General features: G+C 42.9%; 1 protein-coding gene across 3 annotated transcripts; it reads right to left on the reverse strand.

The window, feature by feature from the left end:
* Positions 1-272: 272 nt before the first annotated feature.
* smad9 (SMAD family member 9) lies at positions 273-23,576 on the reverse strand. 3 transcript variants are annotated; one of them, XM_080197471.1, is made up of 7 exons: positions 23,448-23,576; positions 17,659-18,308; positions 12,818-13,078; positions 8,960-9,073; positions 6,493-6,714; positions 4,493-4,749; positions 273-1,733 (listed from the first exon to the last, which is right to left on the reverse strand). In XM_080197471.1, exons 2-7 carry the CDS (start codon positions 18,059-18,061, stop codon positions 1,590-1,592), a joined length of 1,401 nt encoding a protein of 466 aa, XP_080053597.1. In that variant the 5' UTR covers positions 18,062-18,308; positions 23,448-23,576; the 3' UTR covers positions 273-1,589. The 3 variants fall into 3 exon arrangements, with proteins under 3 accessions (XP_080053597.1, XP_080053598.1, XP_080053596.1); XM_080197472.1 differs by having other exon boundaries at positions 17,734-18,308; positions 23,103-23,576; XM_080197470.1 differs by having other exon boundaries at positions 23,103-23,576.
* Between the last annotated feature and the right edge of the window lie 1,614 nt (positions 23,577-25,190).

Consider the following 25,190-nt stretch of genomic DNA (forward strand, 5'->3'; position numbering starts at 1 on the left):
CCTCCCACATTCTGGAAGAGGTGCTGGTTAGGTGGATTGACCCGAACAGGCCTCGGACTATGGCGGCTAGAGGAATTTTGCAGTAACTTCACTGCTGTAATGTGACTAATAATAAGTAAACTTTAACTTTAACATGTGTTGTAAATATATGGTATGGTATTTCCTAAATGGGCTAAGGACAACAAACTGCAGATCAATATTACAGCAGCACGTGTCTGCATAAACGTACACTAATTTCAGACTTTTAACTGGAATATTAACTGTTTATTGGATTGATGGTACACAGAGCTAAATTGAGCAAGGTACAGCAACATTTTGTATTGAAACAGCTGACCCGCTAATGGTGTGCAGCGTTTTGAAAAGGTCGGTGTTTTTGCAGGAACTAACAAAGTTCAGCAACCTTTTTAGCCTGGTACTTGTTATGAACAGGAAGGAGGTCTACATCTTCGATTAAGGAACTTAAAGATCTATAAGTATTCAAATGCAAGCAAGACATATTTGGCACATGGAATTTGAAATTTAAAACTGTTAGGTTAAGCTGTCATAATATACAAAATTATGTTTTAAAAGCATTGAATTTGTACTTCAGTTTGTCACATCATTAAATACTTAAGAAAATGTACTAATTTATTCAGAATTTCCTGTTTTTCACTGAAACTTTAAAGCCATAGAATCTCTACAGTGTAGAAGGGGGTCATTCGGTCCATCAAGTCTACACCAACCACTATCCCATCCAGGCCCTATTCCCATAACCCCACATATTTATTCTGCTAATCCCCCTGACACTAGTGTCAATTTAGCATGGCCAATTAACCTAACCCACACATCCTCGGACTGTGGGAGGAAACCGGAGCACCCGGAGGAAACCCACACAGACATGGGGACAATATGAAAACTCCACACAGACAGTGATCTGAGGCCGGAATTGAGCCCGGGTCCCTGGCACTGTGAGCCAGCAGTGCTAACCACTGTGCAATGCCTTTTTCCCCAGCTGTTTTCAATACAGTTAAGATATTCTATATGTGTGCAAATGTAGTCTATGAAGGACAACTGTAACAGAGCGGCATGGTGGCACAGACTCCCAGTGTCTGTGTGGATTTCTTCAGGGTGCTCCAGTTTCCTCCCATACTCCAAAGACGCGTAGGTTAGGTGGATTAGCCATGCTAAATTGTCTCTTAGTGTCAGAGGGAGTAAATATAGAGTAATAGGGATAGGGCCTGGGTGGGATTGTGTCAGTGCTGACTCAATAGGTTGAATGGCCTCCATCTGCACTGTAGAAATTCTATGATTTTATGTAACCACCACCAAAAAACCAACACATCTCTTGAATTCTGTAATATCCAAGCTCAACTAAACTAATCACTCTCACTAAAAACTGCTTGTTTTCCACATGGGAAATTATGAGTCTCTTATTGACAGAATATCACATTAAACATTAGGAATAATAAAACAAATGTAATTTGCTATCATTTTACAAAATAACGCACGTAAAACCAAGAAATACCTGTATAAGTTGTATGTGTTCATTCTAGCTTTTGCCAATTTTTATTTTGGGGGAGGGTTAATATAGAAGGTAATGCATAATAATATTAAGAGACTGAAGAGATGGGATTATGAGGTGAGCCCATCTGGGTTAGAACTTTGTCCAGCCATTGCAGCGGCCCATGCAGATGAATCTCTACCCAGCAGGGAGTGCTTGTAACGTCTTGGCGATGATACTCTGCTCCCCAGCCCTGAAATGATTTTTAAAAAGTGTCAGTCTTACAATATGCAGCATTTTGATTTCTTCAAAAAATCTTTAGAGTCGTGCCCTATTTCCCCACAGGGAGTACAGACAGACGTCCTGTTATAAGGCTGCTAACAATGACTTTGTTGAATCAGTCAAGTGGAGACATGGAAGTTAATTTGCACAAGGAATCTCTTCCATTCCTGCTAGGAGATAACTCACCTCCAAACACCCCAATGATATGAATTCAACTTATGGACAACCTTAGGTGACAGCTTCTTTCAAATGCTCTAATGCTAGTGTACTATTATATTACACCTTCATTTTGCCCATCATTGCTAGCTCTGGTTTGACCACATGAAGCACCATCAGGCCCAACTTTCCTCAGATAAAATTACTCCAGGAGTAATTCTGGAATACAAAGACAGTTCCTGCTTCTTTTCTCCACTCACATCCTTCTCCTTCATTTCCTCTTCCTTGCCATCTCAGTTCAAGGTCTTGTTGGGACTAAGATTGAGACTATCTGTTTAGCTGCCCCACTGCATCTCTCCTTTATAAGAACATAATAAGAAATAGGAGCAGGAGTAGGCCATCTAGCCCTTCGAGCCTGCCCCGCCATTCAATAAGATCATGGCTGATCTGTTGTGGCTCAGTTCCACTTTCCCGCCCTCTCCCCATAACCCTTAATCCCCTCTCTTATCAAGAACCCATCAACCCGCTTCTTAAAAATATTTAGCGAGGCAGCCTCCACCACTTCAACGGGCAGACAATTCCAGAGATTCACCACCCCTTGAGTGAAGAAGTTCCTCCTCAACTCCGTTCTAAACCGCCTCCCCTTTATCTTGAGGCTGTGCCTCCTAGTCCTACTGTCTTTTTTGAGCGGGAAGAGTCTCTCCACCTCTATCCTATCCATCCCATTCATCATCTTATACGTCTCAATGAGATCTCCCCTCATTCTTCTAAACTCTAACGAGTACAAGCCTAGTTTATTCAGCCTCTCCTCATAGCTCAATCCCCTCAACTCCGGTATCAGCCTAGTAAACCTCCTCTGCACTCCCTCCAGGGCCAAAATATCCTTGCGCAGGTGCGGCGCCCAAAACTGCACACAGTACTCCAGCTGCGGCCTCACCAATGCCCTATACAGCTGCAGCAAGACCTCCCTACTTTTATATTCAATCCCCCTCGCTATGAAGGCCAGCATCCCATTCGCCTTCCTGACCACCTGCTGCACCTGCAAGCTGGGTTTTTGCGACTCATGCACAAGGACCCCGAGGTCCCTCTGCACCGTTGCCTGCTGCAGTTTTTCGCCACGTAAGTAATAGTCCTTCCTACCATTCTTCCTACCAAAGTGGACCACCTCACACTTGCCAACATTAAATTCCATTTGCCATTTCCTGGCCCATTCGCCCAGCCTATCTAGATCCTTCTGCAGACTCTCCACACCCTCCGCACAATTTGCCTTTCCCCCAATCTTGGTGTCATCAGCAAATTTCGACACCCTGCACTCGGTTCCCTCCTCCAGATCATCTATATAAATGGTAAATAGCTGTGCTGGCTCAGAAAGCCAAACTTCCTCTACTACCCCATCTTGATCTTGCATTTTCTCTAAATTTGTCTTCTCTCTCTGCACATGCTCCCTCCAAGATCATTTTGCCCATGAGACCTGCCTCCTTCTCCCTCGACACTATTCCCACTAAATTGATGACCACCCCAGCTTCCCTTCCTCGACTCCACATCAGCCGATAGAGGATCTTACGCTTTCTGGATCTAGGAAAATACCACATGTTGCTGCCAGCCCCATTAACCCGGTGTGAATGGCAGCCAACTTCCTGCTCTTCTAATAACAGCACTGGGCTGCCACAGCTCAGTGGCAGGAGTCAAATGGACTTGAATTCAAACTGGGTGCTGACTTTAGGTAGTCAGTACTGGCATTCTGCCATTTCTATCTTTTTTTAGGGATTGGGGGAAATGAGGAAGCGGGTATGGAATCTAAGGTTCCGCCCTCAAAAGTTTGATTTTTGTTAACACTGCTGCCTTACAATGACGGGGACCCAGGTTTGGTTCCCGGCTTGGGACACTGTCTGTGTGGAGTTTGCGTGTTGTTCCTCTGTCTGCGTGGGTTTCATCCAGGTGCTCCAGTTTCCACCCACATCCAAAAGATGTGCTTGTTAGGTGCATTGGCCATGCTAAATTCTCCCTCAGTGTACCCGAACAGGCACCGGAATGTGGCAACTAGGGGATTTTCACAGTAACTTCATTGCATTGTTAATGTAAGCCTACTTGTGACACTAATAAATAAACTTTACTTGAATATTTTTTGTTAAGGAGCAGTGGATCTGACCTCCAAAAAGTACAGCATCTCTGAATGAGGCTTCAGAAGTTTAATATAAGCTTATATTTTATATAACTATTGCAAGTTGGAAAGGTTTTTATATTCTGAGGTCCAAACGATAACTCAGTTTCTACTCCCCAGGCATATTAAACAACATTTAAAATATTTACCATTTTTAATAGTTCAGCAGACAACAGCTAGCAAAGAAAGATCTTTGAAAAAAGATTATAAATCACTAATTGTTATTTACAACTATGATTTCTGGAAAGTAAAAATTTGGCATAAGTCGAACATTTTTTTGTGGCACAAATAACATCTTGCATTAACAGTCGCAGAATAAGCCTTTATTGATACAACAAATGTTTTGGCTATTGAATTTCATCAACTGTGTGCAGCGCAAACCTTTTTCTCCAGAATGACATTCAAGTACTTGCCTTCACAAAGCTCATGCGAATTGTGCACATTTTCGTCAATTCGTAGACCACCTCAAATCCATGATTTACGGACTGAGCTAAGAGCTGAGCAAAGAGTTGGTTGTTGAATATCTTGAGGCTGCAGCCGCTGGGAATCTTGCAAACAGTGGTTGGATGAAAGCCATGTTGATAATTGCAGTTGCGACTCTGAACAAATATGCTGCCGTCACTCAAGCACTCGGCATAAACCTCACCTCCAACGTAGTATAGGTGGACACCTGAAAAAGGGTTAAGAGTTTATTTTGTCTGTTTGCCTAAGGAATCTTCTGATTAAGAATAAATTAATATTATGAGACCTCCTAAAGGAATTTTCTTAAATATATGTGATTTTTCTTTGGAATAGGTATCTTCAAATTATGTAGAATTTCCAGCCCAAACAGGATCAGTTAGAACCAACTAATGAACCTGGTCACATATCACCGGTATGATGAATACATGGTGTTGGAAGTAGCACTCCCACTTCCTTTCCAAAAGTCTGGAGGGAACACATTGGCGTCAAGGACTGCAACAGTTCATGAAGAACACTCACCATCATCTTCTCAGGTCTACAAGAGATGGGCAATAAATGCAGCCTGGCCAGCCCTGCCCATATCCCAAGCTCATATTAAAAGTATCAGAAGCAGTTCTCCATTTGTAATCTGAATTAAAATTGAACATGGAAAAATCTACCTTGCAGATTGCACATCTCCTGATCTTAGGTTCCACTTAAAGTTTCTCACATAGAATCCCATACCATGACTGATCACCAGTTCATGAACATGCTCTGCCACCTGACTGTATCACTGTAATGCAGTTCTATCACCATTACCCAAAGACTAATGGACTAGATTCTCCGACCTCACAGCTGGCATTCTCCCATCCCACTGCAGTGAACAGAGATTTGACTGAGTGCCAAATTCTCTGTCCTTGCTGGCAGTGATGGTGGGAAATGAACAGCCAGAGAATTCTGACCAGTATATCACTTATGAGGATCCAATCTCTTAATTAAAATATTTATTTTTATAGTGCAAAACTATGGCACAATGGCGGCACAGTGGTTAGCACTGCTGCCTCACAATGCCAGAAACCCAGGTTTGATTCCTGCCTTGGGTTACTGTCTATGTGGAGTTTGCACATTCTCCTGTGTCTGCAAGGGTTTCCTCTGGGTGCTTTTGTTTCCTCCCACACTCCAAAGATGTGCAGATTAGCTGGATTGGCCATGCTAAATTATCCCTTAGTGTTGGGGAATTTACAGGGTAAATACTTGGCTTTACGGGGATAGGGCTTAGGTAGAATTGTTGTCGGTGTAGACTTGATGGGCCGAATGGCCTCCTTCTGCACTGTAGGGATTCTATGATTCTATAACTAGTATCATAAAGCAGCAGTGCATTAATGCAACTCTGTTTTAAGTCCTGTAACGTGCTCAACAATTAAAATCAATGATGCAAATGAGAGTTTAAACTGAACTGCCTATTCAGGTGGATGTTAAAGATCTCTTGGCTTTATTTGAGGAGGAACGGTGAATTTTCTCAACGCCTGCCCTCAGTCACCAGTACCAAACACATTCATTTCATTGCTCTCTGTGAGGTATAGCTGTGTGCACAGTTAATGCCATGTTCACTTCCATGGTAACAGTCACTGCAACTTGAAGTAATTAATCTTATGTGAAGGGTTTTAGTACAGCCTGAAGCACTAGTTATAACTGCACAGTTAAATGTGTTACATTTCAGTGTGTTATCCAAGGCACACATTGTTAAACTAAGCTGCTATTAAGTTTGGTTGTGAACCTCTTTGTGTTACCTTTCACGGCTTTTCTGTATTCCCTTTGCCCAGCTGCCCCGCAAAATTCCTGACCTCAGCAACTTACTGTGGGGAAGGTGTCATGTACTTTTCCCAGAGGTTTGAAAGGAAAAGCTAAAAGTTGTTAGGTTAAATAACACATAACCTTTCAAAGAGAAAATGCATTTATTTATGGATCTGACCTTTGCCAATGTGCCTTCTGGTGTTTTCAATCGTAGAATTTCGATTTACATTTGACAGGAGCCCAAGGCAGAACCTGTTCTTATTATTGGAGGGATCTGTAAATCCATCAACCAGTAAACTTGTTGCTGATGCATGAAAAGCCTCCCCAACTCTATTGTTTAACTCGTAATAGACGATAGAGCACCAGTGGTCTGGCTCTTCATAGCAGACAGGCTGTAAATCTGCAAGGAAATCAGTCGACAAGGTTTGACACATCTCTAGTAAAATTTCATTTGTGCTTACCAACATTACAGCAGCAAAAAATAATATTAAAATAAAAGCAAGTGTCCCACACCTTTGTGAGTGTAAATTAGCATTATAGTCAAGAACATTCTTCAATTCTTTCTTCAATTATTTAATTGGGCAGCGCAGAAGCAGAGTGGTTAGCATTGCTGCCTCACAGCACCAGGGGCTCAGGTTCAATTCCCAACTTGGGTCACTGTCTGTGTGAAGTTTGCACATTCTCCCCATGTCTGCATGGGTTTCCACTGGGTGCTCCAGTTTCCTTTCACAGTCCAAAGATGTGCGGGTTGGATGGATTTGCCATGCTAAATTGCCCCTTAGTGTCAGGGGGACTAGCTAGGGTAATGCATGTGTTTGTGTGGGTAGGGCCTGGGTAGGACTGTGGTCGGTGCAGACTCGATGGGCCGAATGGCCTCCTTCTGCAGTGTAGGACCCTATGATTCTAAATAATTTGACGGGATCAAGCTGTCGTTTCAAACCCCCTTACTTGATGCTACAGTGCCCACCTGAAAACCAATAGTCTGGAAGAACGGCAACATGGCAGCACAGTAGTTAGCACTACTGCCTCAGAGCGCCAAGGATCCGGATTCAATTCCAGCCACGGGTGACCGTCTGTGTGGTGTTTTCACGTTCTCCCCATGTCTGTGTGGGGTTTCCCCCGGGTGCTCCAGTTTCCTCCCACAGCCCAAAGATGTGCAGATCAGCTGGATTGACCAAGCTAAATTGCCCCCTTTAGTGTCCCAAGATGTGTAGGTTCATGGGGGTTAGGTCAAGGTCTGGATAAGATGCTCTGTCAGAGATTCGGTGCAGAATTGATGGGTCAAATGGGCTCCTTCTACACTGTAGGGATTCAATGATTCTAAGTTACTAGGTGATTTAGTCAGCTGCTGATTCACATTAAATTTATATTGGTCACATCACCCTAAAAACACACCCCCCCCAACTTTATTTCTCCCTCATTTAGTCAAAATGCTGATTTAGTTGTCTATGCCATGGCATTAGTCTTTTTAGTACATTGCTTAAGCAGTCCCTTTTTATGTAGGGCTCCAGTTAATGGCTCGAAGGTGTGGAAGCCACAACATTAATGCTTTACTTCCCAGTACAGTTGGCTTGATTGGGGTTAGGAACTGATGCCCTATTTAACTTTTTCCTTTCCCTGTGAGCGTGGGGACATCAATTATTGCTGAAATTAGTAAAGTCAGTACAGATCAATGGTCAAAAACTGTGTCCTTCTTGATCTGCACAGTTCTGTGTTTAAGATACTGGTTAATTTTAACTAAAATTTTGAATCACGCCATATCTAGGACACTGTTCATCACTTATAAATCACAATGGTTCCCCTCATTTACCAACCTTTAATGGCAGAGCGCTTGTGCCAATCAAATGCGCAGCTGAATTTAATATCTAATTAATAAAACATATTTAGATACATTTCTCCAATGGAGAGGCATAAATAAAGCATTGAAAGAATGAAGAAACAGCATAAAAATACTTAAATGTTGAATGCAACCAATGTAGACTGGAAAACTCCTCCTCCACAGATACAGCATTACAAAGTTTACAAGTTTATTTATTAATCACAAGTAGGCTTACATTCACACTGCATCGAAATTACTGTGAAAATCCCTTAGTTGCCACACTCCAGCACCTGTTCGAGGACACTGAGGGTGAATTAGCATGGCCAGTGTATCTAACCCGCACATCTTTGGATTGTGAGAGGAAACCGGAGCACCTGGAGGAAACCCACAGAGACACGAGGAGAATGTGCAAACTCCACACAGACAGTGACCCAAGCCAGGAATCAAACAGGGTCTCTGGCGCTGTGAGACAGCAGTGCTAACCACATTAAAAACAAACTGAAGCATAATAGGCAAGACAGTAGCAGACATGATCACATACTGCATTAATTTCAAATGGCAAGAAGTAGTTGTGTAAACTCATTGTAAAATGATTTACTGTGTATTCCACAACTGTCCTGAACTTTGAGACTATATTTTACATTCACCTAATACAACTAACTATATAATTACAGTAAATGGTTATACCAGATTAGTCATGTGTGACACTCAGACAATGTGGCTCCAAAGGCAGTATTGTTGGATAACACTCTGCAGCTGTAGATCGATTTACTGCTGCTGACATTTTAATAATCAGCAGTGCCACAAAATTGCTGTGTCAGCTCACCTTTACTCTCAGCCAATTCTGGACCAAATGAGGAGTCACTTGAGGTATCCATAGGCTGAACATCCCGCACCACCGATTTGTCTGTAAGTCCAAACAGAGGCAGCGGTGTCTTGGCTGCAAATAGACATGGTTAATATTAGCTGTGGAGAAGTTGCCTGTTACTTGTTCAATCAGATGGGGCATACAAATAATTATTCTAGATTGATCCTTTAAAAATATATGCAGGTTCCACAAACAGCTAAAGTGACAGCCTTGTTAGATCAAACATAGGAATGGCTAAACAAAAAAACAGACCACGATCCATCCTGATACAATTATAGTGGTGTTTTTGAGTAATAGCAGATCCAGACATGACGGAAAGAGTAGTCCAGGGTTTTGACCAATGACACCTGTTCTTCAGAAGCACACTACACTCACCACATGTCATGGTCAGATTACTTACGCTGTATCCCAAAATGTTACCTTCTGAAAAGTTATTATGTGGGATACTTTTCTGTGTCAGGTGAGGGATGGATAATAAAAGTTGGGAGGTTGTGATAGTACTGGCCACAGTAACAGTACTGAAAAGAATACTGGTTACCACATTACAGGCAAGATGCGATCACATTAGAGAAGGTACAGAGAGGATGTAACAGGGTATTGCTAGGAATGGAGAAATTTAGCTTTGAGGGAAAACTGAATAGACTGGTGCTGATTTCTTAGCAACAGAGAAGGCTGATGAGGAGTTTTTATTGAGATGTGCAAAATTATGAATGCCTGCGATAAACACTGTATGAGAAGGACCTATTTTCCTCAATGGAGAGGTTACCAACCAGTTGTGAAGAGTTTTAGAGTAATAGAACCATAGAATCCCTACAGTACAGAAAGAGACCATCCAGCTCATCAAGTCTGCACTAATTCTCTGAAAGAGCAATCCTCCTCTCCACACCACCCCACGCCACCATCTCAACCATTTACCACAGCCGAACCGTATAACCCGCATATCCCTGGACATCAAGAGACAAATTAACGTGGCCAATCTACCTAACATGCACAACTTTGGACTGTGGGAGGAAACCAGAGCACCCAGAGGAAATCCATGCAGACACAGGGAGAATATGCAAATTCCACACAGACAGTGATCCAAGGCTGAAATTGAACCAGTCACTGGTGCTGTGAGGCAGCAATGCCTACTACTGTGCCTCCGTGCCGTGAAGAGGTGACAGGAGTTTTTTGGAACTTAATGCCTGAAGGGGTGGAAGAAGCAGAAACCTTCATTGGATTTAAAAAATGCTTGGATATCCATTTGAATCATCCTCATCTACAAAGAGCTGGAAAGTGGTGTGAAGCTAGAAAGCTCTTTTTCAGCCATCACAAGACACACTGAACTAAATGTCCTCACTGCCATGCTGCAAATGTCCATGATTCAATTAAACTTGTCTAATTTGAATGGATCAATGTTAACTAATTCCATTGTTTCCTGAGGGAGCCTGTTCCTCAGATTGGCCACTTACTTTCTGAAATATTCCTTCTGCAGATTATTTTAAATTTATCCCCCTTCGTAGTGTAGACCATATCATCTAGATCTACTGTGTGAGGTAAAGTGGAATAGCTTGTCATGGTCTACATTATCTACTCCCTTCAAAATCCTTAAAATCAGTAATTAGATTAAGTCCTTTCTCATTGAGAATGTGCCCCACTTATGTAATCGCTAAAGTTCCTGCTAAACTGTGTGGATCTGCAGCTGCAGCTTGAAAAGCTTATTTATTAGTGTCACAAGTAGGCTTACATTAACACTGCAATTAAGTTACTGTGAAAATCTCCTGGTTGCCACACTCCGGCACCTGTTCGGGTACACTGAGGAAGAATTTAGCATGGCCAATGCACTGAACCAGCACATCTTTTGGACTGTGGGAGGAAACCTGAGCACCTGGAGGAAACCCACACAGACATGGGGAGAACATGCAGACTCCTCACAGACTGTGACCCACGCCGGGAATTGAATCTGGGTCCTTGGTGCTGAGAGGCAACAGTGCTCACCACTGTGCCACCAGGAGTACCACATAGACTTACATAGGAGTACCACAGAACAAAGACAAGTACAGCACAAGATCAGGGTCTTTGGCCCTTCTGCCCTCTGCCAATTATGATGCCTTAACTAAAGTACAAAAAAAACTACTCATACTCAGTATATATCCCTCTATTCCCTCCCTATTCATGTATCCATCCAGATGCCTCTTAAATGTTGCAAATGTGCCTGCTTCCACCACGTCCTTTGGCAGTGCATTCCAGGCACCCACCACTCTCTGCGTGAAAAACTTTCCCCGCACATGTCCCTTTGTTTTAGGATAAATAGTGCGATGCTTGGCAATGCAAGAAAATTTAAAGGCACCGCTCCTAAAACAATTTGGCCATACACAGCCACTGAACTTCAAAGAAACCACTGACAATCATTCTTCATATTCCAACCCCTCCATTCCCTCAATCATTCTGATTACTCTCCTCCATCTCCGTTCAATTGCTGAAATTTCCATTTGACTCTGTGGCAGCTGGAACTGTACACAGTCTTCTGAGTGAGTCACAGAAAAGATTTATCAGGTGACAGGATGACTTCACTATTTGCTCACCATTGACCTCTCGATGCATCCCAACACTGCCACTGGCTATTGTTATGATCGTTTCAATTTATTGTCAGGATCTCCACAGCTCTTTCATTTTCCATATGCATTATTTTCTTTTCATTCAAGTACTGGTCCCTTTATGAATCTTCTATTCCCACATGCAGCATTTTGCATTTCTCTACATTCAGTTTGATCTGTTGTCTATCTGCCCAATACCCAAGGATTTTCAAATCTTCCTGCAGTTTATCCAGCTCAGTTTTAGCATCTACTACCTTCATTAGCTCTGTAATATCTGCATAGTTTGCCATTCTGCTTGTGAATCCTTGCTGCAAACCATTTATAAAGTTAATAAACAAAGCTGAAGACACTCCCTGTACATCTATCTTCTGCTTCTAATAGTCAACCAGCTAACGTCCATTGTAAATTATTTCCACTGAACATTGCTTTATTTATTTTCAGTATAGCTTTTTAAGAGGTAGTGTATCAGCAGTCTTATTGAAATCCACGTCCACTACCTCACTCTTACAAAGTTCTTTTGTCCCACTCTCAAAAAAAGCAACTTACATTAGAACGACCTTCTATTCATGAATCCATCGTAGAATCATAAAATTTCTACAGTGCAGAAGGAGGCCATTCAGCCCGTTGACTGCATCAACTCTTATCCAGGCTTATCCTGTAACCCCACGGATTTATCCCACTAATCCCCCTAACATATATATCTTGGAACACTAATGGACAATTTAGTATGGCCAATCCATCTAACCTACACATCTTTGGACTGTGTGAGGAAGCTGGAGCACCCGGAGGAAAGCCACACAGACAAGGGAAGGATATGCAAACTCCATACAATCACCCAAGGCTGGAATTGAACGCAGGTTCCTGGCACTGTAAGGCAGCAGTGCTAAACACTGTGCCACTGTGCAGCCCTAGGGCTATCTATTGTGATTTTACTTCCAACCAGATGCTCCATGATCTTATGGATTTCCATAACTTTACCCACAATCGATATCAAACTCATTGGTCTGTACTTTCTTGGGTCGTTTTGATACCTTTTTTCAAACAAAGAGTAAAATTGGCCGTTGTCTAGTAAATTCTGGAAGGCTTGCACCAGGGTTCCTGAAACATCTTTCCTTATTTCCTTAAGGATCCTTAAAGCATCTTATTTTCAAAGGCATTTCCTTTACTGAGACACCCTGATATCATGACAAATACTATAAAACAAAAGGTTTTTTTCTCTGAATATTAGTTTAAATACTACCTGTGAGTTGGTATGGGCTTCTTGAACCAGAACTGCCAGGAGAACTGGGATAGTTGATGTTGGTTGGAGCCTGGGGGAAAGCGTTGTTGGATGAATGAGGGTAGGGAGGATTTATTTGTTGATGGAAAGAGCTTGGGAAGGTAACATTGTGTGGCATCAAAGGTTCATTCTGAGGTGGCAGAGGCACATTGCGAAACTTGACAAGTAGACTGTGTTGTGGGTTGAACTCACTATGACGTGGCACAAGTACAGGTGGTAACACTGCAAGAGAAGACAGGTTCAGATAGCCAACGCAGCTTGAACATCATTTATTATCACAACAAAATCACTTAAAAGTAATTCCAACTAATAGGAGGTTATCCATTATTTTTGGTTTTAGAACAAAGAAAATTACAGGCCCTCCAAGCCTGCACCGACCATACTGCCCAACTTAACTAAAACCCCCTACCCTTCTGGGGACCATATCCCTCTATTTCCATCTCATTCATGTACTTGTCAAGACGCCCCTTAAAAGTCACTACCGTGGCCGCTTCCACTACCTCCCCCGGCAATGCGTTCCAGGCACCCACCACTCTCTGTGTAAAAAAAATCTGCCTCATACATCTCTTTTAAACCTTGCCCCTCACACCTTAAACCTATGCCCCCTAGTAATTGACTCTTCCACCCTGGGAAAAAGCTTCTGACTATCCAAATTCTGTACCTGTGCTTGAACAAACTACAGCAATTTGTAATATTTAAAATTTGTGTGGCTGATTGAAAACTTATTTAAAGTTTATTTATTAATGTCACAAGTAGGCTTACATTAACACTGCAATGAAATTACTGTGAAAATCCCACTGTTGCCACACTCCAGCCCCTGTTCGGGTACACTGAAGGAGAATTTAGTTCCACCTGGTTCACAACGTTAATTGTAATATTTTTTATCTTTGCAAACTGATCCTCCTTTTCATCAAACATACCCAATTCTTTGAGGAAAATGAGCTAGAAAGTAACTCCTTCTTCTAACTCTGAATCTGTTGGCAGTTGACACTGGGTCAATAAAACTGTTACAGTTTCAGTCCTGGCAGTGATGCTGAAAAGTGGTTATTTTTTTCCGTGGCCAAATTGTTTGTTATAAGCTCTCCTCGACTATTAAGTGAACAGTTCTAGCATGTCTGTTTGCTCCCACGTCAATTTCTGAGCAACTCTTTTTAAATATATTTGTTTAAACAGCCATGCTCCTTCATTTACTCCCAATCTTCTTTCCTATCCTGTTCCTACGCACAGAAAACTACAGTGCAGGAAAGGCCCTTTGGCCCATCGAGTCTGCACCAATGCATGAAATGTTCTGACCTGCTCACCTAATCCCACTTGCTAGCACTTGGTCCATAGCCTTGAATGTTATGGCATGCCAAGTACTCATCTAGGTACTTTTTAAAGGATGTGAGGTATCCCGCTTCCACCACTCTCCCAGGCAGTCCATTCGGGAAATCCTGTGTCGTCCGGGATATAAGTTGGGAATGTTAGCAGGATATCCAACTGTGGAAGACATCACCATCAGAGCTGAGGGGATCATTAGGTAATAATCAAGGATGGGAACCTGTAGTGGATCCTTCTCCTATTTCAGGGGAACGGTGGTTAATTGTAGGTAAACATTAAGGACATTTCAGAGTAATTCTATTTACAGGAGATATCTGACAAAGTGCTTTTTTAACAAGGAAAAACAACTCAGGTTGCTAGATTGACAATTTGAATAAGATAACATCAGAAATGAATTTAAATTATTCTATGGTATTCCTTACAACTATTCCTCTCTCTGAGCAGCCTTGTGTGTTAAGCGCCCCTTTACAAAATAGACATTTCCCTGTGGCATGCTCAGTAATTTATCAGTTTTAATCATGTGCACACATTCATGACTTAAATCCACATGATAGTATCTCTGGCTATGAAGTACTGCGCATAATTTCAACACAAGAGAGATTGAAATGAGCTCTTAAAAGAACAAGTTATTTGTTATGCTAACTGCGTAGAATTACTAGTTTTTTTTATCAGAAATAATTAATCATTTGATGACTTAACATCCTTTGATGTTTTGCCAAACTAAAAGCATATAAGCCACAATGATCACACTGTATCCGCTAAGATTTCTATAATGTTTCTAAAACGGAATAGCATAAAATTGAATAAGAATATTGTCCAGGATTCAGTGCAGCAGACTAGCAGATGGCTTTAGCAAGATTCGTGACCAGAGTCTCCCAAGTTTTTTTCATTAGTGCAATCAGCTGCATGCCGGAAATCGATGTGGAGCTGATTATCATACTGAAATTAGAATTTCCATTTGATGAACGGACTTGGGACGGCATTCTCTAGCCCTGCTAGTATCTCCCGCCACGCTGGGAGTGGTTCCCTCCAGTGGGGTTTACAACTGCTCTGCACTAACAGGGAACAAGCGTCCTGACCCCACAGGTGGGGACAGAGACCATTGAGCCCACCTCCGGGAGGTCGGAGACAATGGGGGTGATGCCCCTTGGGCAGTGCCACTGGTGAGGCCAGAGGAGGCAAAGCGGTAATAGTCAATGGGGGGATGACCGGTGGGGTGGGGGACCTGCTACCACCCTGTACTTGGGAGCACTGGGGGGGGGGGGGGGGGGTTGGAGAGAGGAGGATGATCAGGGTTGGCCATTGGGGCTGCCTATTGAAACATTTTATGGCACAGGCAACACATTATCAGGGTCAATTGGCTGGATAACAAGTCTAATTAATCCTTGATTACTTACTTGAATATGGTGGGCAGGCAGCTGGTTTTGCCCCACCCCAGGTTATTGGGGGGGTGACCTCAGGATTGGACAGGAAGGTACTGAGATGGACATCTGCCCTATTTTACATTCCCAAACCACCCAAAACACACCTAGCAGTGGCATGTAAAATACAACCGCTTTCTTCCAAACGGCCATAGAAAGCCAGGGAGTATTCCTCAGGAAATATTTGCTCAGTGTTTGTTTGGCATTGGTCAAAGTGACAGAAGAGAAATTTGTTGAAACTTCACTTTAAGTTTGAGCACATGCAATTTCCCTATCCCACCCCAGAATAGTCAAATGACTGCAATCTTAACTCGGTTTTGTGGTCTTCCATCCCCACCCACATTCCAAGCAGTTTTGCTCATTGGCCTGAAACAAGCTCCATAGCCATTGGTTAAATCTGCTTCACCCCGCTGCTGACAACAAGTAAACTTACAGACACATTGAGAAAAAGGTGATAGATTCATCCTTTTTTTGTTTAGAAATCAGTTCAATCCAATTAAAGTCCAATTCAGAGTCTCAGTAAGTGAGACACTCCAAATCCAAGCTGACAAGACAGGCTGGCCACTTCCTGTCTTGGACTCAGTCTAGATGATGCAAGCTGATTGGCGAAGGCATTGCACCTCCTCCAAGGTTTGATCTCATTTTCATCATAGCCAAAAGGTCTGGATGCCGCTTTAAAAAATTGCTTCAACTGAAGCCTCAGTGTAACCTCATGACTCCAACCAAGTGCAGCACAGCAAAACTACACTTGATCTTAGCCAAAAGGCTGAAAAGCAATTCACTAAAAGTGAAATGGGCGAGAGTAAATTGAATCTTTTGCAGTCAAACATGTTGCTAAGCTCATGTTAAACTGGTCGTGCTTTTACCACTTAGAATCACCTTCAAAAAACCATTTGAAAAGATTACGTTGAATTGTGGTTGCAAGAAATTACTCAATACTCTACCGCACAGACAAGGTTTTGCTAATAGCTTACTCAGCAGATTTTTCCAAAGATGTTATTTTCATTTACAATACCAAAATGATTGTTCCATCGATGCATTAACTCCAGTACACATAAACTTCCAAGTCTGGGTGCTATTGATTAAATGCTCAAGTGCAATAAATCTTTGGGTGCAAAATAATAACAACATGGCACAAACAATATTTATTGCACATTGAATTTACCAGGAACATGACACTTAATACTTAATTGTCATTCTTTGCAACCAAAATTTATTTATTCGTTCATGGGGTGTGGGCGTCACTGGCTGGGCTGACATTTATTCCCAATCCCTGGGGCGTTTGAGAATCAGTCACATTATGATCGCTCTTGGTATCTACCAGATGGCATTTGGAGACATGTCAATATAAGTTCAAGACATCATTCATTTTCAGGTTGCAAATGAGATTAAACAGGATAACTGACCAGGTTCAGCTTTAATTTCAATTATTATACTTCATTTATTTATTTTTTATTAGTGTCACAAGTAGGCTTACATTAACGCTGCAATAAAGTTATTCTGAAAATTTCCTAGTCGCCACACTCCAGCGCTTGTTCGAGTGCACTGAGGAAAAATGTAGCATGGCCAATGCACCTAACCAGCACGTCTTTTGGATTGTGGGAGGAAACCAAAGCACCCAGAGGAAACTCACGCAGATATGGCGAGAGAACGTGCAAACTCTGCATAGACAGTGACCCAAGACGGAAATTGAACACGTGTCCCTGCTGCTAACAACTGTGCCACTGCGCTGTCCTTTCCATTGTGGGCACTTCCTACCTGTGGGCATTTAACATGAATATACATTGATTGTAGGAAATCGAACAATCACACAACTAATCCCCCCAATGTCTGCGTGAATCCTAGATTAGTGAGGTAATACTCCAAGATGGCAGGCTTGAAAAAAAGACAGGCCGGTACCCAATGAAGGAGCTTTTTTAAACAGGGTGTGTTTTCGCTTCCATTAGGTTATGTGCTTGTGATTGTACCATGTAATTGTTAAGTCAGATTTCACTGTACTCAGAGTTAAATCTGTAGGTCAGGATGGGAACTGGATGAAAGGAACTACGGCAATAGACATACCTGGCATTTCTACCCTCCTGTAATGATAAGGGTTAATGCATACTTCTTTCTGCTTTGAACCAAATGGGAACTCACAATACTCGAGCGGTTTTAACTCATGGTGGGACTGTAGATCCGGCCATCGCCATACTCTGCAGTAAATGACATGGGGCAAACCTTTACGGTGAGACACTTGTAATCTCCCATCCAAGGACCTTGGAATGGTGACACATTTACTGAGCTGTCCTGGTGCGCTGAGGGCTTTCTCCAGTTCCTCCATTGCCCCTTTCTTTTTCTTCAGTTTTTTCACCAGCGAATCCACAGCCTTTTCGGCCCATTTCTCCTCCTCGTCTCCTTGTTTCCACCCTAGGAGTCTCTTCACCGCAGGGCTTGTGAAGGAAAACAAGCTAACCATAGTCATCATTGAAAGCACAGAGGAGGTGCTTTTTTTAAACAGTTAGGAAATGTGAAAGAAATGTCATTATCGAGGCCTCCAAAGCCCGTGGAGTGTGATAACCATTCGGGATAAAGTTCCAGTGATATTTGGAGGTCAGCCACAGCGAATCTCTTCAATGTTCTGAATGTATAGCTGATCACTGGGAAAATCTGAGATGCTTCCAAAAATGAATGCCTTTCTTCTGTAGTCAGATATCAGCTGCTATTAATTTCACCTGTTGGAATAATACACAACCACGTTAAAGCTCAGATAGCTGTTGACTATCCTGTTAGACCATGCCATTGTATCAGTTTACATTTCAATGCTACAATAATTGCTATGAAATGCAAAGCAACTCCTTCTTCCCGGAACTAATTTACAGTGTAAGGATGTATACACATAAGTACACACATTCATGAACACACATATCCACTCGTACACATTCAGCCAAGACCTAAGTGTCAAAATTTCATTGGCACAATGTGTAATATGTGATTAGAAGTCACCATAGTCCCAGATGATCATAGGCTGCTCTCCCCTTTGAGGGAGAGAGCTGACTGGTGGTGATGTAACCTGAGGATCAACACATCTTAGGCAAGAAGATTCATGAATAACCTTTGCCATGTCTGATTACTGCACTGTTTCTGCAGTTAGACATGGCTAGGGAATGATGTAAGCACAAAAACAACTCGAGAGTCTGAAAGCATATGAAGCAAAATCTGTAAATTACAGATCATGGAATCATAGAATCTCTACTGTGCAGAAGGAGGCCATTTGGCCCATCAAGTCTGCACCCACTCTCCAACAGAGAATCCCACCCAGACCTTATCCCTGTAACCCCGTTTATTTAATCGCTAATCCCCCTAACCTACTCATCTTGAGACACTAAAGGTTAATTTAGCATAACTAATGCACCCAACCTGCGCATCTTTGGACTGTGGGAGGAAACTGGATCACCCAGAGGAAAGCCACGCAGACACGGAGAGAACCTGCAAACTCCACACAGACAGTGACCCAAGGCCAAATTGAACCCGGATCCCTGGCACTGTGAAGCAGCACTGCTAACCATTGTGCCATTGTGCCATCCATGCCTTGAGAACTGGCGCCAGTTGTTCTTCTTCTGTAGGTGACCTTAGTTTTGAAATGAGCATTCTATGCAGTGAAAAAAATATTTCTGGGGAATGGGGAGTTGTTTACCCAGCATCCACCTTGGCACTGAAACCACTCTATCACTAAGTTGGAGTTGCACCACAAGAAACATTCTTTCTGGTTGTATCACAAATACATGTGACAATAATAAATCAAATAAAATCACATCAGAGCCATGGAAAAATCATCCAATCACAGGAATGGAGTAGGTTCTCTGCCATTAAGGTGAAGAGCAGTCCAATCAGTGATAGACAAATCTTTGATCAAACTTGCTGCCACCTCGCATTGACCTGCAAATCCTGCATTTTAAGCTGCAAAACGGTTTGGTGCATTGAAGGCTGTTCATACAGCTTACCAACCAATAAAGTATTTTTGTTATGTAGTTATGTTGTAATGTCAGCCAATGTGTGCACATCAAACTTCCACTGAGTGCTATGTTACAATAACCAGGTAATCAGTCTCAGTGACAGATTGGTCAGGATACTGAGGGTAACTCTCTGCTCTTTATCAAATGCCATGGGATCTTCTACCCAACCAGTGATGGCAAAAAGGGCCTCGGTTTAAAATCTCATCCAAAGGCAGCAGCTCTTACAGTAAAGTGCTGCCCAAAAGCGTCAGCCTGGATTTTTGTGCATATATTGCGGGAGGTGGACTTGAGCCCGCAGTCTCTGACTCAGATGACTAACGAAATCATGGCTCTGCATGCTGATCATGCATGGGCTTAGAATTGGAGGAAATAACTGAAAAAGGATTGAGAGAACCCAGGAGAAAGTTATTGGTAAACAAGTCAAAAATCCCAAAACCAGGATTTGATCATCTTGAAGAGATTGGTCATTATGGCACCACATCCACAGAGGATGTAATTCATTGCTTCAATCAGGGATCTTTCAATGCTTTGGCTGGAGCAAAAATCTGATTGGGGGAGTTTCATATGTGCATACAAATCAGGAGCAGAAGTAGGCCACTTAGCCCCTCAACCCTTCTCCACCATTCAATAAGATCACAATTGATCTAACTGTAGCTTCAATATCATAATCCTCCCTACCTCTGATAACTTTTCATCTTCTTGTTAATCTATCTAGCTCTATCTTAAGACTCTTTTTCCACTGTCTTTTGAAGAAGGGTGTTCCAGAGACTCACGATCCTCTGAGAGGCAAAAAATTCTCCTCATTTTTGTCTTAAACCAGCAACCCCTATTTTTAAATGGTAACCCCGAATTCTCGATTCTCCCACAAGAGGAAACATCCTCTCCATATCCACCCTGTCAAGGCCCCTCAAGATCTTAAAGGTTTTGATCAAGTCACCTAACCTAACTTTGCCATCCTTTCCTCATAAGATAACCCACCCATTCCTGGTAATAATCTAGGAAACCTTCTCTGAACTGTTTCCAGTGCATTTACACCTTTCCCTTAAATAAGGAGACCAGAGCCAACATGGAATTGTGAAGAAATGGAAATGGATTTCAGAGGCAACAAGGATTTTGGAGAGGAATGCAAGGTTGGAAATGAGGTGATAGTTTTTTGAGACCATATGGGAGGGATAAAAGCAGTGGCGGAACAGATGGTTCCAACATTACTGAGAAAGAAGTCCAAAAGCTCTTCACATTTGTTGACAGAGGTAAGGATGGAGGGGACAAAGGAAAAAGCATTTGAAGTGGAAGACTGTAAAATGGCTGATCTTTATTCCTACCTAAAACAACCACAATTTACAAACTCATTTGAAAATGCCCTTTTTCAATATATGGAACATAGATGAGAATGAAACTGCATTACAAAACCAATCAATCTTTGAATTAATAAGGAGCTGATATCACACCACAAACACCAGTTATATAGTATAGTGTATTGTGGAAGGATGGGGGAGATAGTGGTAATGTCACTGGATTAGCAATATTCAGGGTCTAGTCTAGGCTAATTCTCTGAGAACAATCCCACCATGGCAGCTGGGTGAGTTACCATCTCAGTAATGGTGACCATAACTAACATCAATTATCCTAAAAGGCAGTCCCTCTGGGTCAAGGATGACTTCCTTCCACACAAAATAATAGTTCTTAGGTAATTGAGGAGTCCAATGTGTGCCCTACAGTCTCTGTCACAGGTGGGGCAGGCAGTGGTTGGAGGAATGGGTGAGATGGGGTGCCTGGATTGCCACATGGTCCTTTTGCTATCAGGAGTTGGTTTCAGCTTGCTCTTGGGGGATGAAACTCAAGGTGTTCCGCTCCTTCCCAGATGCTTGTCCTCCATTTCTGGCAGTCTTGGACCAGGGATTCCCAGCAGTCGGTGGGGATATTACATTTTTTTCAAAGAGGCTTTGAGGATGTACTTGACACATTTTCTCTTCCCTCCTATGGTTGACTTGCTGTGTTGAAGCTCCAAGCCAAGCACTTGTTTCAGGAGACTTGTATCAGGCGTGTGGGTGACAGGGCCCTCCCAGCGGATGGTCAATGGTTCGATGCTGGGGTTGTTAGTCTGAGTGAGAACACTGACATTGGTGCGTCTATTCTGCCAGTGGATTTGCAGGATCATGAGGAGGCAGCACTGGAGGGTGTGGTACTTCTCAGGTTTTGAGGTGTCTGCTGTACAAAGTAAACATCTCTGAGCCATATAGGAAGGTGGTGATCTCTACTGCTTTGAAGACAATGAGCTTGATGATGGGTCTGAGGTCCTGATCTTCAAACACTCTTTCCTCAGGCGACCAAAGGCTAGGTTGGCACACCGTAGGTGATGTTGAACATTCCCGAGGTATGGAAAGTTCTCCATATTGTCCAAAGTCTCATCGTGGATTTTGATAATTGGGGGACAGTGCATGTGGCGGGGGCAAGGTGGTAATGGACTTTTGTCTTCTGGATGTTTAGTGCAAGGTCCATGCTCTCAGTGAAGGTGCTGAGGCTTGGAGCTCAGCTTCTGAATGTAACACAAGTATCAAATGCATAATGGAGTTCAATGACAGAGGATGGGATAACCTTGGATTTGGCATGCAGTGGAGGTTGAACAAATTTGCATTGTTCTGTGGTTTAGCTTCTCTCCAGCGAGGAGCTTGCTGAGGGTGGGATGGAACAAGGAAGATTGAGAAGAGTGTCAGAGCAATGACACTGCCTTGCTTCACTCAGTCTGAATGTGAATTGGGTCTGTGGTGGATCTGCTGGTCAGGATCATGGCTTGCACGTCACTGTGGCACAGGCCGAGGATGGTGACAAACCTTTGGGGGTAGCCAGAATGGATGAGGATGCTCCATAATCCTTAAAACTCCATCTGGTTCACTAATGTCCTTTAGGAAGGAAATCTGCCATCCTTACCCAGTCTGACCTACTGACTTAACCCAGACCCAGTGTGCTAACTCTTAACTGTCCTCTGAAATATTCCAGTCAAGGATAATTCGAGATGTCCACACCTCAGGAAAGAATAAAAAGCTCTTTATTGATGTTGGGCTGTAGTTTGTAACTGGTGGATAGATTTAGCCCCCAGACCTGGAATTGACCTCTGAGAGGTTCCATTAAACCCTCCGAACCTTCCCTGAAATATGAGAGGGTTCCCCACACAAGACTGCGGAGATTTTAAACCAAGCCTTTAAAAGAAATTGGCCAACTGGTGACTCTCTTCTGCCTGTCCATATCTCTCTCCCACTACTGTCTGGTGACATCCAGGATTCCAACTCCTCACAATTGCTCTGTTGTTATGATAAAACCTGGGAGATTTTATATATTTTTTAATATTTTGATGAATTAAGTTTAATTCCTTCGACAAATTTTTTTTTTAAAACATATATCCATCATGACTGGCACCAGTAACTCTGAGTTCAGAATCGATAATGAGAAATGAATGCTAGCAAACGTATTTAACACTCTTCACATTAAAAAAAATGCATTCGAAGTTCGACTTACTGGACCTCCTGAAATGCCTGAGGATCCCATTCAGCGCCGCCCGTGTGAATATCTCATGGAGGGCAAGGGCAGATTAAACAGAGGCTTCACTACAAGTGACCAAAAAGCAGAGGTGAGTGAGCTAGAGCGAGGGGAAATCCGCGAGGGTGAGGGTAAAGCTGACTCCTCACACCCAGGCACAGACATTCGCAGTCACAGAGCACCGCTGTCGCAGCCGGTGGAGTCAGAGTGAGTGAAGTGCCAGAGAGACAGTCAGTCTGAGTCTCACAGAGCTTTTCACAAGGAGCAGGCTAAGAGGATGCCAATCAGGGGGCCACAGACACACAGTTACTAAGTGACACTCACAGCCAAGTCAGCGAGTCACGGTGCTGCTAATCGAAAGGCAACTAGGGTGCCAAAAAATCAAAGGCTTAACGTTCGAATCGCAGCCACAGGTTTGCTTTCGCAAGAGTCAGCGTCAGGAAACAGGCAGCCTTAGACCATTCCTACACACTGGGATTTTGGCACCAGTATAGCACTGACATAATCATCATGTCAGGGTCAAAAGTGCAGCAATATGCTGTTGGTGCCAGACCAGTCTCATCTATACAGTCATAGACACAACTCAGAGAAGTTGTCTCAAATGGGTTTTTCTTTTCTCTCGTATCGAAGATGTGAAAGCCACCTTTAAGACGAAGTAGGCTTCAATCTGGCACACAGCACAAGAAGCCTGCAAATCTCACTACTGTACACGCATCAGTGTGAAAACAGATCATTTGACCTCCACAACGGTGGGAATAGCCAGTATAACTACACTCTCCCCACACATCTGCTATATGCAAATAATGCTGGCATTAAACCATGACACTCACACCAGTCAGAGTCAGTCAGGGACACATTACGCTTGAGTGATGTTTGGATATTATACATGCAGGGCAGGTGTCGCTGCAAGGGAAGTTCAGTTCCACAGACCTGCATACCTCAAAATGTGTTAACATCTGTGCCCACTGACCTCCAACTGAAATTGACATTTCTAAAGTAAGAATGAAGCAGGATTTCATGGCCCATTCTTTCCAGACTATCTTGATCCTTTTAAAATGTGTTAATTGATCTGCGCGGCTAGTTGATCTCCATGTGCCCTCATTCCCAATGCCAAACTACCCATTTGTCTGAGAAATCATGAGCTTTACATACCACATTTGTGCCAAAAGCCACACAATGGTTGGATTAAAGCACCTTCATCTCCTCCATGCTCTTCAAAAGCAACAGAAATCTTGCCTTTTGAAACCAGTTCCTCAAAGTGCAGTTTCTACCTGTCTTTGGCAAGTCCATCCCACATCATTTTTTAATTATTACCCTCTTAAGTTTATTTTTAAGGTTTGTTAGTGTCACAAGTAGGCTTGCATTAACACTGTAATGACGTTACTGTGAAAATCCCCTAGTCGCTGCACTCTGGTGCCTGTTCGGGTACACTGAGGAAGAATTTAGCATGGCCAATGCACTTAACCAACACATCTTTTGGACTGTGGGAGGAAACCGGAGCATCTGGAGGAAACCCACACAGACACAGGGAGAATGTGCAGGCTCCACACAGACAGTGACCCAAACCAGGAATCGAACCGGGGTCCCTGGCGCTGTGAGACAGCAGTGCTAACCATTGTGTCATTGTGCTGCCCTAAATCCTTCTTGGGCTCACTATCTGCTCTGACCCCAAATGGAACACATAAGCCTCTTTTGTCACAAATGTTGACCCCAAAAAGCTTGATTTTCCTATTGACGCCAAGAGGCTCATTTCACTCTTTACTCTGAATAATAGCCAAGCCTTGAAAATAAAAGCAAAGGACTGCAAGATGCTGGAGATCTGAAATAAGAGTTGAAAATGCTGCTGCCACTATCTCCTATCTAATAATTAAGGCTGTGCCACATGTGATTTCTCTTTTTCAGTAAGGGTTGCGTACACCCATACTGCCAGACCAAAAGGAATCATAGAATCCCTGCGTGCAGAAGGAGGCCATTCAGGCCATCAAGTTTGCACTGACCACAATCAGACCCAGCTCCTTTCCCCATAGCCCCACATATTGACCTGCTAGTCCCTTGACACTAAGTAAC

This window comes from Carcharhinus amblyrhynchos, chromosome 10 (genome assembly GCF_965287045.1).
Source record: "Carcharhinus amblyrhynchos chromosome 10, sCarAmb.v2.hapA, whole genome shotgun sequence".
NCBI classification, from domain to species: Eukaryota; Metazoa; Chordata; class Chondrichthyes; order Carcharhiniformes; family Carcharhinidae; genus Carcharhinus; species Carcharhinus amblyrhynchos.